Source organism: Leucopleurus acutus (genome assembly GCF_964270905.1).
Source record: "Leucopleurus acutus genome assembly, chromosome: 3".
NCBI classification, from domain to species: Eukaryota; Metazoa; Chordata; class Mammalia; order Artiodactyla; family Delphinidae; genus Leucopleurus; species Leucopleurus acutus.
In genome coordinates, this window is record NC_139145.1 from 98,307,147 (window position 1) to 98,325,146 (window position 18,000).

Genomic DNA, 18,000 nt, shown 5'->3' on the forward strand with positions numbered 1-18,000 from the left:
GAAAATATAATGTTCAAAAAGCATAGTATTTTTATTTTTTTATTTTTTTTATTTTTTTTTTTGCAGTACGCGGGCCTCTCACTGTTGCGGCCTCTCCCGTTGTGGAGCACAGGCTCCGGACGCGCAGGCTCAGGGGCCATGGCTCACGGGCCCAACCGCTCCGCGGCATGCGGGATCCTCCCGGACCGGGGCATGAACCTGCGTCCCCTGCATCGGCAGGCGGACTCTCAATCACCGCGCCACGAGGCAAGCCCCAAAAAGCATAGTATCTTGATTGCAGGGCTGACTACGTGAATCTACACATGTAACAAAATGGCATAGAACTATATATACATGTACCAATGGCAGTTTCCTAGTTTTGCTATTGTACTATAGTTGCAGGAGATGTAACCAATGGGGAAGCTGGGTGAAGGATACACGGCACCAGCCACACTATCTTTGCAACTTTCTGGTAATCTATAATTATTTCAAAAGAAAAAGTTTTTTAAAAGTATGTTCAGGAGAGACATAGCAAATATTTTTTTAAAAACCACCCAAATCAAACTTCTAAAGATAAAAATGTCTTAGATAAAAAATACACTGGGATTAAGAACTGATGAGACATTGCAGAAGAAAAGATTAGTGAATTTGGAGATCTAGCAATGGAAACTATCCAAAATGAAACAGAGAGTGAAGGGCTAGAGGACAGGGAACAGAGCATCAGTGAGCTGTGGGGCAACTCCAAGCAGCCCATACATATACAACCGCAGCCTCCAAAGAAGAGAGAGATGAGGAGACAAAACAAAATATTTGAAGAAATAATGGTCAAAACATTTCCAAATTTGATCAAAACTATAAACTCACCAATCCAAGAAGCTCAACAAATACCTTTTAAGAGTGAGGAGCTGGGTACGAAGAAAGGGTCAAGTTGGGTTTTAGATTCCCATCCCCCAAAGATTCCAGTGATAATGAAGTCAACCTGTGGGTGAGAGTTCTTCTGCCCCAGCTAAGACACAGTGCCCTTCCCTGCCATGAAGGTGTCAAAGAGTTCCTGAAGGTTCCAATCCAGTGATTCTCTTCTCCACCCCAAAGTGTGAGAAAGGGAGCTGGTCCACATTTCCACCAAAGTAATAGCCCTCAAGAGAATGCAGGCTAGGGATTCTCCAGTTTGAGATAATCCGTTACATAACAGATTAGATGTTATATTTGACAGAATTTGTGAGCACACAAATACACAAGAATGTTTGCATTAAATGAACATCAAAACCCTCAAGGGTTCAACTTGGTAGCTAACACATTCAAATAATTGCTCAAGCCATTTTTAAAATCCTGTTTGTTGAATGGTCTTCAGAAACTTCAACATTATTTTTAGCTGACAGTTTTTTTCTTTCTTAGCATTTTCTAATCAGTGCATTTTTAGATCAGTGGTGTCCTAGGCTTGATGAAATGTAGTATTTTTCAGGATAAGAATTCTCATTAAAATATATGTTTTGACACATTTGTTGACAAATCAGTTCCATTAGTTAATAGTCACCCCCTAGAATGAAAAGAAATATTGTGTGTCCACAGGAAAACACATGCTTTATTGGAAAATAGTATCTAGGAAAAGACGTCTTTCAAAGGGAGGTCAGATACCCCAACACTAGCGATCATAAGGCTGTGACTCTTATTCGCAAATGTTCATTTACACCATGGTTCTAAGTAGTCTACAAACAAGTACAAGTCGCTATGACTACAGAAGGAAGTATAAATGCAATTTGGTAGTATAAATGCAATTGGAAGTATAAATGCAATGCAATTTGGTAAATAGGATATGTTAGTCCCCTGGGAAACACTGATAAATAGGTCATAATGATGTCTTATTATTAACTCACAACCTAACACAGAAATTTACTCAGTGAATGAAACATCGCCTCCACAAAGCCCTTAATAACACACGTTATGGTGGCCAGCACTGAATTTTTTTTTCCTGATTACTCAGTGCCTTTCATTATCTCCAACTGGAAGTCCTTGAAGTGGTCTATCTCATGTCTTTCTAGTCTCGAGATGGCTGCATTGACTGGGAGTCAGGAGAACGCTATCTTTCTCCTGGCTCTACCTCTGCTGTGACTTAGCTTCCTTCTCCGCTTCATTTACTATCCATAAGGAGGGAGCAGCTGTGCCTACACTTACATTTTAGATCCAAAGGAATGGGAATGATTTAACCTTGTTTTATGATCTTCCTGAGTAAAAAGAGGGTATAATACAAGGAAGAAAGAAGGCAGTGAAAAGTTAGAGAAGTGAGTTACAAAAATTGACAACAGTGGTAAGAAAGTCTATGGAGTTAGCTTTAAGTAGAATTCTGAAAATAGATAATTTTATGAACAGTTTTGGATACTAGTTGAAAGTATAGACTCTGGAAAGTATGTTCCATCCTGGTTCCACTATTATAGAACTGTGTGACCCTGGACAGGTCATTTAATCAAGTTGTGCCTCAATTTCCTCATCAGGAGAATGGGGTGCTTGTAAGGTGTGTGTGTGTGTGTGTGTGTGTGTGTGTGTGTGTGTGTGTGTGTGTGTAATGCCTACATATGTGTTAGCTATCAATATCAAATGATCGATAGTTCTCTACTACCTTTATCAAATCTATAAAAGTAGTTCTTACATAATTCGTTTTCCCTCTTATTAGACTACTTCTCACCAAAGTGTTAATAATTAATATATTATCCCTCCTAGGAACATCCACAATTTAAAAGAGGACCCAAGGGAAGGCAATGCTTAACTCAAAGTTTAAGGAAGTTGCTAACGGTGGAATTTCAGCCATCAACAACAAGCCAACTGGGAAAATATTAGATGATGCCTCCTGAATATATCTACTCGACAAGACTGCCCCCACCTCAGGGGTGGGGATGGTGTGTATCTCTAAACCTCTTTAAGTTGTATGTCACATTTTTTTTTTGCATTCTTGTATTCATATATGTATGTCCTTTTCAGAGAAAAAGATCAGTTTTCATCGGATTTTGAAGGGACCATAAACTAAAAATAATTAATAATCCTTGGGATTTCCCTGGTGGCGCAGTGGTTAAGAATCCACCTGCCAATGCAGGGGACATGGGTTCCAGCCCTGGTCCGGGAAGATACCACATGTTGCGGAGCAACTAAGCCCGTGCGCCACAACTACTGAGCCTGTGCTCTAGAGCCCGCGAGTCATAACTACTGAGCCCGCGTGCCACAACTACTGAAGCCCGCGCGCCTAGAGCCCATGCTCTGCAACAAGAGAAGCCACCGCAATCAGAACCCCGAGCACCACAAGGAAGAGTAGCCCCTGCTCGCTGCAACTATAGAAAGCCCGTGCACAGCAACAAAGACCCAACGCAGTCAAAAAAAAAAAAAAAATCCTTGCCCTCTAAGCTGCCTTAGTGCTTAAATCCTAATTCTCTGTCCATATCTAAGCGATGCACTTCTAGTCAAACACATGCACACGCGCCCGCACACACACACGGTGGCAGCAGCCGCCTTACTCTGGAAGGTTCCAAAGGAAAAAGACGCACATGTAAAACACTTCTCCCTTTTAGGTCTAAGCAGACGGATGCATAGATTTAGTTTTGATCATTGTTAACACTCTCTTCCATTATTCTTTTACTATCTATGCTGTTTATTATTCTTTTTCCTCTGATTAAAAGAAAATACATTTAGAATAAAGAGAAAAGTAGTAAGAAGAAAACGTAAATTACTCCAAATCTTACCAATCAAGACAACTACTTTCAGTTATTTCTCTATTTTTATGCAAATACATAAATATGCACAATCTGTTAAATACATGGAATTGCTGGGCTTTCATCATTTTTCTTTACCTATAACATAAACACGTTCCTCCACTGCTACATGTTCTGCAAAGCATGGTGTTAAAGATGCCTTAGTCACTATGTTTGTGCTGTAACTTCACCAATTCATTATGGCTGTACACTTGTTTCTCCCCTAGTTTGTTATTATTATAAATAAAGCTATGGAGAATATCTTTGTACATAGCTATCGAGTACACCTCTGATTATGTACTTGAAACAAATTCCTAGAATTGGAATTTCTTGGTCAAAAAGATTTAATATTTTTTCTTATTCATGACTCTCAGTCACTTATTTCTCATTTCTAAATACCATTTATGTCTTCATTAAAGGAAAAGTTTAATCATATTTTTAACATTTCTAATCTTATAATTTTTAAGTTTTCAAATATTTGAAGAAATTTATATAAAAGTCAAAATCAAAGCCCTTTCTTTTTAAAACACACACACACACACACACACACACACACACTTCTAACATATGCTCATTCAGAAAAACAAAGTCGGCAAGGTATTATCACTGCTGAGACAAGAAATATTTTATTCCAACTGAACACTGTACAAGAAATTTCCTCCTTTTAACCACTGGGTGTCCCCTGAAGTGTATGTTTAAAGTAAGACAGCTATTACCAGATCTATATAACAAGCAATTCAGCAACGTCTCATCGCATACCTGGTAGTAAGAACCCTCATTTTTTTTTTTTTTTTTTTTTCAGTGCGCGGGCCTCTCACTGTTGTGGCCTCTCCCGTTGTGGAGCACAGGCTCCGGACGGACGCGCAGGCTCAGCGGCCATGGCTCACGGGCCCACCCGCTCCGCGGCATGTGGGATCCTCCCAGACCGGAGCACGAACCCGTGTCCCCTGCATCGGCAGGCAGACTCTCAACCACTGCGCCACCAGGGAAGCACCCCCTCATTATTTTTTAAATGCATTATTTAAAAATTTAGCCATTCAGCTTTCTACTCGGCTTTCACTTTTCAGTGAAATAGATGTATGGTTTCAGACTTTACTGAGTCTACTCAGTGTTTTAAGAAAGTAAGCTGAGAAAAAAGTAACAAAATTGTATTCAGAGAAGTAACTTTTATCCCAAGCACTAAGTGAAACCAAAATTGGAATGTGAATATGAGATCACTTTAGCTCTCAGTTTCCTGTAAGTGAAGTGTTTTCTTTGAGACTGTATTTGCAGATTTCAGAGTGATATATTTCTGCAATGTACTAAAGTCCAAATATTCTGCATCTTGAGCTCCAATTAGACCACTTAGGAGTAAGAGGCTTGATCTGCAAAAGAAAGAGAACAGGGGTGCCAACCTTAATGTGAAAAACTAACCAGGAAGTCTACATTCTTAATGACTAAGATAAACATATGTTTAGAATTCACTCCAGAGTGCTTTCCAAATAATGTCTTTCTTATTTGATATTGTGATAAATGAATCGATTTACCTGTGAACATCCGGCAAACAATCCAAGAAATCTGTACCGTGTGATGCCATCTTGGTCACACTTATCTCTTTTTGTGTAAATGAACACTGATTTCAACTTTTTTTTTTTTTTTTGCTTTATCTGATGTTTGCTATATAAATGCATGTACATTGGAAGAGACGAACAGTCATCTATGCAGAATCTCCACTTACTCAGCACCCACTTACTCAATCCACTTAATCACAACAGGAACAGCTCCCAGGGGAACCTACAATACCCCAGTCTCCAAACAAGAAACTTTCCTCGGCCCTCACAATTCTAGAACTATTATCAGCCTCGACCCTAGACCCTATTATCCAGCCTCCCCACAGATGGCACTGCAACATCCAGGTTCCCCCACCCCTTTAGTTGCTTCTTCTTTCACTTGTTCACTGGTTTCTGCTTCCTACATCCTCCATGCAGGCATTTATCAACGTTTGCTTTTAGTTTCTCTCTTCTCTCTCTACACTCTTTTCTTTGATAATTTCAACCAAGAATTTTGGCAGTGAGGGTTAGAAAGGAAGATGGAATGGGAGCTTGAGCAGTTTCAAAAGAAATATTTTTAAATAGTTTATGATGAGGAAGACTAAACCGATAAGTAGTCCAAAGAGGAGTCATTAAATAAAGAGTAAAACGAATGAGGGAATAGTTGAAGGAACAAGGTCCTAGGAGAAGTGGGAAGAAATAGGGTTAGTACCAGCTCCCTGCAACCAAAGCCTCCCATGTGGTTCAATGATCCCTTGAAACTGCAGCACCCTTGATGTGCTTCAGAGCCACCCTGTCCCCAGGACACGGTAAAGCAGAGTTGGCTAAGGGATGGGGTTGGTGGGGGGCATTTTAAAAATAAAGGAAAAAGGAAATGAGAAGAGGAAAAAAGGAAGAAAAGTTCATGTGTACCAGGAACTGTGTTATGCACTCCATAAGAATTATGTGTGTTACTCAAAATGTGCTCAGAAGACCACCATCAGAAGATATGAGTCACCTGGGGTGACTGGTAAAAATACTGATTCCCTGATCCCATCTTGGATCTGATAAATCAGAATGTCTGGAGATGGGGTCCAGGAGTCTGAAATTTTCATACTATCTCCAGGTGATTCTTAGGCATGTTAAAACTTGAGAATCACTGCATCATCTCACATAATGTCCTAGAAGATGAGGGATAGAGAGTTTTTAATAATTTTTTATGACACTAAATCAGTGCTCTACATATTTACTAAGCATTCTGTAATAATGCTGATTGAAACATAAAAGACTTTATGACGTCAACTTGCTGAGAGATTTTGACTTCACGAATGAACTGTTTTTGGAAGGCCATAACAAGCTATTACGTACATTTGGTATATGATAAAATATTATTGACTTTATGACAGGAATCATACATATTCAGTCCTTAGATGACACAGGTATCTTGCTATGGGCACAATTTCAGGTTATCATCCCTTTCATCCCTTTTGAATCAGTCATTCCTGTATCTTTGAGAAGCTAATAAAGTCTAGAGGTAAGACTGAAAAAATAAAAACTTTAAAACAGGATATTTCAGGACTCATATTTAATTGACTTGTCCATCAGGTTTCCAGGACTTATGACCTATTCTAAAGTCAATAAATTTAACTCCTATTCAATTCCTTTGATATTTTGTTAACTTTGATTCCAATTTCCTATGCTATAAGGTACACTCTTCAGAGACAATTTTGGTGGGACCTACGATCTTGGGCAATTAGGCTCATTACTCCAAAGTGCAAGAACGAAGGGTATTTTATTGCTGCATGATATAATGTTCATATATTTGTATGTTCTTTTATAGAGGCAAAATGCTTAACTATTTTTATTAGCCACTCCCTACTACTTATATAACATTTTGTATATCACAGATTCTTAATCTAAAAGCACATTATTTTCATATTCTTTGTTAAAGAGGGACTGTACTTTCTAGCAATTGGCATATGTTTCTGGGTGTTACACAGAGTTGTTCTGAAACAAAAGGGCTACTAAGCTTAATGAACTACCAAACTTCCTTCCTTTTTTAATGGGAAAGGCTTGGCAATATGTAGTCAACAAAAGAATTTGAGTCCTGGTTAGAAATCAATAAGGGGCTCACTTTTATTGCTAAACAAAGTTCTCTTCATTGCCTAGTAATAGTACTAATAATAAGGCCACAACAATAATAGCAGCTCGCATCTATATGGCACTTTGTGTGTCCCAGGCACTGTCCTGGACACTTCATATGCTTGGTCTCATTGATCTTCACATTAACTTATGCAGAGGCTATTGTTATCTCCATGTTACACATGAGGAAGGTACCCTTAGTGAAGCAAAGTAATTGGCCGAAGAACACACAGCTAGGAAGTGGCAGAGCTGGGAGCAAGTCCATGCAGTGGGACTCTATAGAGTCTGCACTCAGCCACTACAATGTGCTGCCTCCATGGGAACCATGGACTGGGTGGCAGGCTAACTGGATTAGGAGTGTGGCTCTTCAAAGCTTCCACAGCACGTGAGAAAGAAGATGCTCTCACTGTGGTCTCAGAATGGCAAAGCATTTTTCTCCTGAATTTTATAAACTACCCGCATTTTTCTCAGAATTCAACCTGAATACATGTCTTAGGATAAATAGGCTATTTGAATGTCTACATAATGTCTGGTATTTTAACTGTAGGTTTTGAACTTAAATTCATGGATTGCTCTTGTAGACCCATTTGGTAGGCTCTACATAAGAAAACACTAAATTCTAAATTGTAAGAATAAAAGAAAAAGAAACCGCATATGCACCGAAGCAGGAAAAACAAGTTTTCTAAAAATAAATATAAGTCTTCCCCAGACATCTTCTCTATAGCACAAAAAGTCAGAAGACCATGGAGCAACAGGTACTGAACTTCAAGGGAACAGAACTGTTACCCAAAAATGTACAATATTGTACTAATTTCTTGAGTGAAGCCAGCAGAAGAACATGCTTAGGATCCACACAGACACAGAAAATCACCATCTGTGTTCCTTCGCAGAAAAAAATTATCTTAAAAATATTCTAGTCAATGAAGAAATAAATCAAAATTTAGAACTAAACAATGGGGAAACTACAGTTGAAAAGGATTTTGGAACTTCCTTTAGTGAGTTTAGCCTTCCAGATCAGACACCCAGGGGATTCTGGATCTCTAGGTAAGCCAGGTGGGACTGCCCTTGGGGCACCTGTTCAGCTTTGCCTCCGTCTTGGCACTGGGACATGAACTTGTCCAGCCACAATCAACTCCCCACAGTTAAAACGGACAAGAGATTGTAATAACCTATCACCCCTTAAAATAACATTTGCTAGGCTTCCCTGGTGGCGCAGTGGTTGAGAGTCTGCCTGCCGATGCAGGGGACACGGGTTCGTGCCCCGGTCCGGGAAGATCCCACATGCCGCGGAGCAGCTAGGCTAGGCCCGTGAGCCATGGCCGCTGAGCCTGTGCGTCCGGAGCCTGTGCTCCGCAACGGGAGAGGCCACAACAGTGAGAGGCCCGTGTACCGCAAAAAAAAAAAAAAAAAAAATTCTCATAGACACTCAACTCCATCCTCAAGCATTTATATTGCAAATGCAATATGACAAATGATATTTTAGTTGCAAGAGTCTATTAAAATTGCTGCAGACCTCCTAGGATCACTTAGTGGTTGTATAGGGGTCATACTCAAGACAAGTAAGAGCTATATATGGTAGCAGGAGAAAAAGAGCTCTGAAATTCACACAGCTGCATTCATCCCCAGATATTTTTACATATGACAATATAATAATGGTTCTTGCCTAACCCTAATCATTTTTACTCTGGGTTAAATCTTCCTGAAGCCCTCCTCTATACCTTTTTTCTTGCATCTCCAAATGAAATGCAGCAGAACAATAAAGGGAGAAGGAAAAAACACTGAGAAGTACCCTTGAGCATAGAAAGTACATTTTCAAACTGACTTTGTTTCAAAGGCCTGAGTTTGTCCTTGGAAGCCTAACCAGTATGTTTGCATATGCTTGGGAACAACAAGTTATTCACCCTTTGGAGGCACATGCTAGTTTGAAAATGGATTACCAAAAACCCAAACTAAGCTTCTTAATCTTACTTCTTGTTCAACAGAGCAGTAGATGAGAAAATATTTGGGAGAAAGAATCAGTTTTGGGAAACCTTTCTCTGGTAATCTTAAGAGGATGGTAGCCAACTGTGGGTGGTAGGATAGGCAGATTACAAGTCCAGATTGCACATGGTTTTATAATCATGAACATAAAGGCTAAAATAACGTCTAATGTAGGATGGTTTCCTTGAATTGTCTCCAGGGCCATAGTATGTCATCAATGACTTAACTGCACATGACATAAAGAATTAGAGATTCCTTAGAGACAGACCATATCGGAAATATAACTCGACTACCAAATTATCCCACCCACACATCTGTCCACCCTATCAAATAGATCTGGGCAGAATTTGGTGAGATAATAAACAATCTTCAGTCTCAGACTATCTGAATCTCTGCAGTGATTTATGCCACAGGAGCTGGGCAAAGCCTCTATCTCCTCTCTTCTACCAGCTGGGATGGAGCAGAACAGACCAATATGACCAGGCTCTGGCACAAGTGCAACAGTTGTAAATCTGAATTTCTCAGAAGTGTTATGAAACAATGTCAGACTTGCCTGAATTGCTGATAAAGAAAAGAAAAATTCTTTCTTTCTTCTCTCAAGGTGGAAGTTCAGCCTTTCAGTTTTGAAAAACTGAAAGTACAGTCATCATACTGACACAGAAGTTTCAAATTCTCCCCTGGCTGCACTGATAACAGGACTACTTATCAGTTTTCCCAAGCCCTTTATAAATATGAAAATAAGGCACTTTATAGTCTGGATATATAAAAGACCTATCACCGGGCAAGCAGTTGTTGCCTAAACCAACAATGCCTGTACATTCAAGGCATAATATTTAAGCTTCCACATAATAACATAATTGTTGAGAATAATCCTATAAGAACTAGGTCACTATCCACTTGATTGTACTGGAAAAGAAGATTTCCTTTTTTGCGCAAATAGTTTAAACTTGATAAATACTAATAGAGAATAACATCTAAAAACATTATTTCCTAGTCTGGAGAATAAAGAGGCACTATAGTTTTCAAACAGGAAACTATTTGATAGTTTGATAGATATCTGGGAATATATTTAAAGAGTAGGGTTGATGGGGAACTGAGTGATATTATATAGATTTTCATGCTAGTAAAAGGGGAAAAATGAGGTATTTTTCCCATGGAAAAAAATTTTAAATAATATAACCAAGAAGCAGGATAAAATCTTAATAAAAGTTTATTTTTACTTTGTAAAGAAATCTTGCCTTCCATGGGTACAAAACCTTACTGCAAATTTGCGTGGTAAGAAATAATCTAAAATATATTTTCATGGGTGTTGGTAATGGAAACAATAATAGACAGCTGTGGACAAAACCTTAGTGCAGAATTCATAGCAAGTTCTGGTCATAATGGCCTTCTTCATACTGAATATATTGAAATATACTGAATATTTCAAAACTGCAGCAAATAAGCAGAAAGAGGAGCTAGATTCTAGGTTTCTGGAAACACGTTAATAATATAGAGAAAAATAAAATGATCACTTTTTGCTTTCTAAATTTCCAGCTACCTTTCAGGACCTGGCTCTTTTACAAACTGGAAATGATAACAATTTCTACTGAATGAAGACGAATGTTCCATTGAGATTTAAAATGTGAAAAGCAGCAAAAGGAAGGCAAGCCCAGTACCCTTTTGGAGGATAGAACTTTCACATGACTCTTCCATGGAGACCAGGCCATGTTAACAGTGCACATAATCAGGCATCATTCAGTGAAAGAAGAAATTCACAGGCTCAAAGAAAACACATCTCAGAGTGAGGAGGTTTGGTTTTACTAGTATTTCCACAGAATGGATCCAAGTAAAAATAGTCCTTTTCTCTCCCTTTTGTTTATGAACCTGAATAACTGGTTTGATCTAGGTTATCACTGCCCTCCTTTCACAGTGACTCTCATAAAAAAAGATTTCCTGGGGCTTCCCTGGTGGCGCAGTGGTTGAGAGTCCGCCTGCCGATGCAGGGCACACGGGGGTTCGTGCCCCGGTACGGGAGGATCCCGCGAGCTGCGGAGCGGCAGGGCCCGTAGGCCATGGCCGCTGGGCCTGCGCGTCCAGAGCCTGTGCTCCGCGGTGGGGGAGGCCACAGCAGTGAGGGGCCCGTGCACCGCAAAAAAAAAAAAAAAAAAAACGAAAAAAACAAAACAACAAAAAAAGATTTCCTTTTCAACTATAGCATGTGGTTTCCCCTCCTACATGTTTCGTTCACCAAAACAAACAAAAAACAGTTAAGATTCACCAATTCCTACAGGGAAAACACCCTAAATAACAGTTCTATTCCTGAATGGAAACAACTTCTAGATGTTCCTCTCCAAGGAACTTTATTTTTTAAATTTATTTTTAATGATTTCCACTTATAGTGTTAAATCAAATTGTAGTTAAAATTAAATTTACCAATATTCCAGTAGGAGATATTTGCTACCTCATTATTTACTTCAAGACAGAATTCACAATTTAAAAACAAGAGAAAATGAAAACCCAGTATTGTGGAAATTACCTCATCTGATCCTTTCTTTTCTCCTGACTTTGAAGGCGATCCACTGGTTTTTCCATCGGCATGCTATAAAAGTATTTAAAAAGATAATATTTAATAAAGGGAGGTGATACAAGATAATATAATAGTGACTTTAATCCCAAAGGGCTAAATATATAGACTGTAAAAACAAGGACCCTTTTCATCTTCCTCCTGAGAATTGTTGATAATTCTATACCAACGTAGGTGGCCTTCAAAAATTAAGGGAAGCTACAGACATTCATTTGGGATGCAGAAAATCAGTCTGTAATTAACCAGACAGATCTGATGGTGATGCTAAGGTGGCATCTCGTCTCCTACAAAATGTCTCAGGGAATTTTAAAGCCCAAATTGCCAGCATAAGAGACACCTGGTTCCTCATGGAGATGAGCTGTCTGAGGACCATGCTGAGCCTAAGCCATTACTTAAGCCTCAGTTCAGCATGAACTCAAGGGAGGGCCACCCCTTATCAACCATCACTTTCAATGGCTCTTGGAAATTCTCTGGAGTTCTTTCTGTCTGAGTATTTACCAACACAGAAAGATAAATCCTGCATTGGAAAGACCATACCTGCAACTTTCATTAACTATGGCTTTAGAATTTCATTATGTTCTGAAACAGAATTATTTTTCTCACTAGAACACTGGTGATTAAAGGAAATATTTTTACGTGGTACGTGAAAGCTTCAAATAGCTCACATGTTCATTTGTTTTGAGAAGATAAAAGAAGCCATGAAGATTATTGAATTTTTTTGATAAATAAAAAAAAATCATATGTTCCTGAAAAGGGGGTACAGAGAATTACTTCAGGGCTTCCCTGGTGTAGCAGTGGTTGGGAGTCCGCCTGCCGATGGTGGGGACGCGGGTTTGTGCCCCGGTCCGGGAGGATCCCATGTGCCGCGGAGCGGCTGGGCCCGTGAGCCATGGCCGCTGAGCCTGTGCGTCCAGAGCCTGTGCTTCGCAGCGGCAGAGGCCACAGCAGTGAGAGGCTCGCGCACCGCAAAAAAAATAAAAAATAAAAAAATAAAAAAGAATTATTTCATTTCTTGCACATGTGGGATGTGCAAGAAAGTGGGAAAAGAAATCTAAATATAAGAAAATAAAAAGCTCACCATTGGGTTCGACCCCAATCACCTTTAGTTAAATCAAAACATAAAATCCCATTATGTTCTCTAGAGCTGAATCACAACCTGAATATGTAGGACACTTAAGTTATTCGAATTAAAAAGAATGGCAATAATAGTAATAGTAATAATTTTTATCATTCTTTATTATTTACAAGGTTCTTTCATATACACTTTTATCTGATACAAAAAAAGAGGCTCATGTGATTTCATAGATTAAGAAAACTAAGAATAAAAGTCATGTGATGTGCTTTTAGTAAGGACATACACCTAGTACATGAGAAAAGTTTGCAGAGCATGTTTTCTGACTTCAAATCTATTGTTTGTCACTATACTATGATAAATGAAATAAGATAATATTCCCTTTGATCATATCAACAGATATTTTTGTAAAAAAAAAGAAAAAGGCCAAGCAATATTAGACATGTGGGTGAAATCTTTCAGTAGTTCTTTGCATAAAAAACTAGAAAGAAATCACTTTCATGAATGGAAAATTCTTCCCCAAACAAAAGCCTCTCATGGATTAGTGGGTAGACCCCACAGAAAAGCAGGCAGACTACAGCAGCTTGGTGAATGAAGCTCTCTGCAGGGCTCGTTTAACCCAGATGTCCTAGTCAAGAGTTTGTCCACAGTTGAGAGCAATCGGTATTGAGTAATTAATGGATCTTGAAAAAACAGGAGGCATTTAAAAGCCCACATATATATATATATCAGAGCTAGATGGTAATTGATAAGTTTTAGAATAATTGGTAAGCAAAAGATTCTTAAAGGCTAGAGTAGGCGGAAGAATTATTCAACTTTTGGAGAGAGAATTTGAGAGGGATGGGTCTACAATGACGCAGATTTACCCAATCTGTCTCCTTCCAGAGCTGGTAAATTTAGAACTGATATCACGTTCATTTCTTATCACCAATTCTATACCTTTTTCAGATTAGATATAGGTAATACCTAATAACAACAATATCCACTGAGCATACTGTTTTGAGTGCCTCATTTACTTGTAGGAAATATGATTATTCCATTTTACAAATGAGAAAACTTAAAGAGGCAACTGGCTCTCGTCTAGAGCAAGGCTCCATGCTCTCCGCAAGGTCCCACTCCGCTTCCTGCTCGTTGGCAAACATATATTATGATTTATTACTTTAAAGTAAACATGCAGACAGCCTTTTCTCTCTAAAATACAGGTAGATAGATGTTTTACTTAAAAACATTTATAAAGTTGTTTCCCGGTGGTGTTTCAAAATTGCAGTCCTCCAGGTTAACCAACATCATCAGTTATTTGCTTCCACTGAAATGCTCAAATCCCTCACAATTATGCAGTTTCCAAATAATAGTTTGAGAGTGATATATATATATATATAGCAAATGCTTTTTAAAATGTTGAGATATAATGACAACATAAAAATTATATATTATAAGAATAGGCATTTTGTAATTTCAAAAGATATATTTGCTCTCAATAGAGTAAGCATAATGATATAATGACATAAAAATCACACAATGAAAGGGCAACATTTTTTAGGAACTGTATGGATCATATTTTTCCAGTTCTTTTAATCTGGCTTTTTTATTATAAAAAATTTCTAAGATACAGAAAAGTTGAAAGAATAATACAATGAATGTCAATAGTCCCATCACTTAGATTCAACAACTATTAACTATTGTTGCCGTATATTGCCATATCTGCTTATATTATGGACAAAGATCTATCTATATTTGTATATGTACCTGCATTTGAAAGTAAATTGCAGATATCCTGAAACTTTACCCCTAAACATTTCATCAAGCATCTCCTTAATTTGAGGACTTTTTCCTACATAACTATAATACATCATCACTCCAACAAAACTCTAACAGAATTAATAAGAATCACCTAATACCATTCAATATCCAGTAAATAGCAACTTTATAAATGAATCATTGCCCTGACCATTTCTTGGGGCTTATTCAATATTCAGGAGTCTATTAATGATATAAAATCAGTTATAGCTTTTCACTGAAATTCAAGGTGACTGATTTTTAAATTCATGGAATAACTGAGTACTTTCCACATACTTTCCATTCTGCTGGTGAAATGAAATGTTTGGGAATGATATATGTCAAATTTGATCCAGCACAGGAACCTGCAGCAAGTCTTTCAAAGAGTGAAGACAGAAAACTTCGTCTACTACTACTACATGTAGCTGGTGGGTTGGGAAGAGGTGAGAGAAGGGAAGGAGTGATAGGTTGGGAACTGAACCCCAAACCTGAAAAATTTGGGAAGGACTTTTCTGTAAGAGGGGAAAGAAACTAACATGTTCTAAGCATCTCCTTTGTGCTAAGCCCAGTGCTGGGCATTTCCCCTATGTGGTCTCCTTTACTGCCACAGAAATTCTAGGGACACACTGGCAGCTCGTTTTATGGGTAAAGAAATAAGGATCTGAAAGGTAAGATCCTCCTCAGTCACATTACGTATCAGGATTATAAGTGTGTGGGCCAGAGATCAGGCTAGTTAAAAGCTAGCTAAAAACTTTTGATGCCCATCAAGAAAGTCTCAATCCAATGCTATAAAAGAGAAAACAACGCCCCAAATCAACAAAACCTTCCTATTCTAAAACTGGTTTGTTTTTATAAAATTAATCAGACACACAAGGCTTATAAGTTTCATTCTGTATTAGAAGCTGGAGAGGAGGCAAAGACAGGAAGTGCAAGATACCAGCCCTAAGGCAGGAAACATTTCATTGGGAGGATAAGGCCCCAGAAGACAGGAAACACTGGAGCCAAGATGAAGATAGATGAAGGAATGGAGTGACAGGAGTTCAGAGGCAGGGAAAATATCAGATAAAAGTTTTGCTATCTTGCCTAAAAAGGAATAATTTTCCAAACTGTTTCCACCTTCTGGCATCACTACATATTTGGTAAGTACAGCTGTCCTTTGTCCTCGTTCTAGAAGATAGCATTAATATGCACAAAATTTTCTGCCATAGCAAACGCATAAACCTGTCAGGAAATCAACAGGAGTAAGGATCAGTAAAGCTTGGAGCTTTGCTCTCACCCAGCTAAGGATTTGTGCCAGCGCCAGTCTTCCACTCTGGAGCATTTGGGGCACCCTCCCCATCGTTACCTAGATACACCCTGACACATGCACAGACAAGGGTATACATCACAGGATAAGATAAAAATCAAACTTCTACACATATTAAATAAGAAAGAAGACAGACAAAAAACGAGCTTCTGCAAATCCAAGCTCAGCTATGAAAGAGCACCAAAAGCTAGTGTGCTTCTGAAATGCCTCTGCTTAATTTTTTTCAAAAAAGGTACTGAGTTTCTTTTAGGGGGTGACAAAAACATTGTAAAATTAAATTGAGGTGATGTTTGGACCACCCTGTGAATATACTAAAAAATACTGAATTGTATGTTTTAATGGATATTTTATGAATTATGTCTGAATAAAGCTGTTTAAGAAAACAGGAAAGGTTATTTGAAAACAGCTTGAAGATTTTCCTTCTGCAACTTGGAGAATGCCAATAGAGGTCAATATTTGCATGTCCAGTGATAGCTGTGGCAAAATCACGAAGCAATGAAATCTTGGTGCCCTCTGGACTCTAGTGCACACAGCTCAGCTCCCTCACTGCTCCACCGCTGCACACAGAGATAAAGGCTTGTCAAGGGAAGGGGGTGGGTGGGTTGCTTCCTAAGGATCAGAAAGCCTTCATTTAGCTACGGGTCTAATCTTTCAGTGCAGGTCACAAGCGCCCAGAGCACTTTTGGAAACACTCAAACCAGAGTCCGGGGATTTAGATTTAGTTTGTTCAGGGGGAGCGTGGGCACAGATATATTTTCCTAAACTTCCCCAGTTGATTCTAATATGCAGCTAGGATTGGAAACCACTGTTTGGAGAGGAGATCTGTGGGCACCACAACAGGAAGTGGAGGTTTCTGCTCCTCCAACACCCCACTGAGTCGGCACCCATGGGAGCTTCCCCAGGTCAAGCAGGCCAGGGCAGCTCGGGGCCTCCTGGGTAAACCGATTGCTCAATGCAGGAACCCACTCTCCTGTGTTCAACCCAACATTTCCTGACTAGCCCTATTAATGGCACACCATACCTTCATATTGCATATTAGTCTCTAGCTTCTTAGTAAAGCAAACAAGTTAGCACTTTATTGTATACGCTCCTGCTTACTGATTACTTCATAAATGTATATTTTGCCTTTTCAACCAGATGGTAAATTTTTTTAAAATATTTATTTATTTTATTATTTATTTATTTGGTTGAGCTGGGTCTTAGTTGTGGCAGGTGGGCTCCTTAGTTGCAGCTCGCTGGCTCCTTAGTTGCGGTAGTCGGGCTCCTTAGTTGTGGCATGCGAACTCTTAGTTGCCCCCTGCGTTGGGAGCATGGAGTCTTAACCACTGCGCCACCAGGGAAGTCCCCAGATGGTAAACTATATTATTTTTTTTTTCTAGTCCTGTGGTGGGGATGTGACAAATAATTCATAATTGAATGACTGCATTTCCACAAACCTCTAAAAGTTCCCTGAGAAGTACATTCGTTCTTTTCAGGTTAGTAAACAAGATAAAAGATTTTAAAAGTTGAAAAAAATAGCTTAAAAAATTAAGAGACAATGTGCAAATTGATATTTCCTGCAAAATCCCTTAAAATCTATTTTTGTATGTATTCTGCTTTCTGAAACAAGACTGTTCAGCAAACAAACAGAGGCCCAAGTTGTAAAGCTGATTTTGCTTTAAGACAGTCTCCCTGGTGTAGATGTGGACCTGTTTGCCCTCAGGTGGATTCCTTGCCCTGACCCTGGTCAGTTGGTGTAGCAGGGATGTGTACTGGCTCCCTCCAGTAGGGTCTCCTGGAGGATGGGCCAGTAGTGCTTTCAGCTTCTGCAGGGTGATCCTGCTTCTCCCTCTTTTTTTCCAGTCTAGGAATGGTAGCAGCTTCCTGAGATTTCTAATCTCTGTTTTGCCTCATCCACCCCAGCTGGCTTCCCAGCCTCTCTGTTACCTGGGTAACCA

At 39.1% G+C, this 18,000-nt stretch overlaps 1 protein-coding gene across 1 annotated transcript in view; it reads right to left on the reverse strand.

Moving 5' to 3' along the window:
• The window catches only part of CAST (calpastatin), a 128,329-nt gene that overhangs the window by 101,652 nt on the left and 8,677 nt on the right, over positions 1-18,000 (reverse strand). Inside the window, exon 2 of the mRNA XM_082837361.1 lies at positions 11,862-11,924. Within this exon, the coding sequence (XP_082693487.1) occupies positions 11,862-11,924 (63 nt within the window). The remainder of the gene's footprint in view (positions 1-11,861; positions 11,925-18,000) is intronic.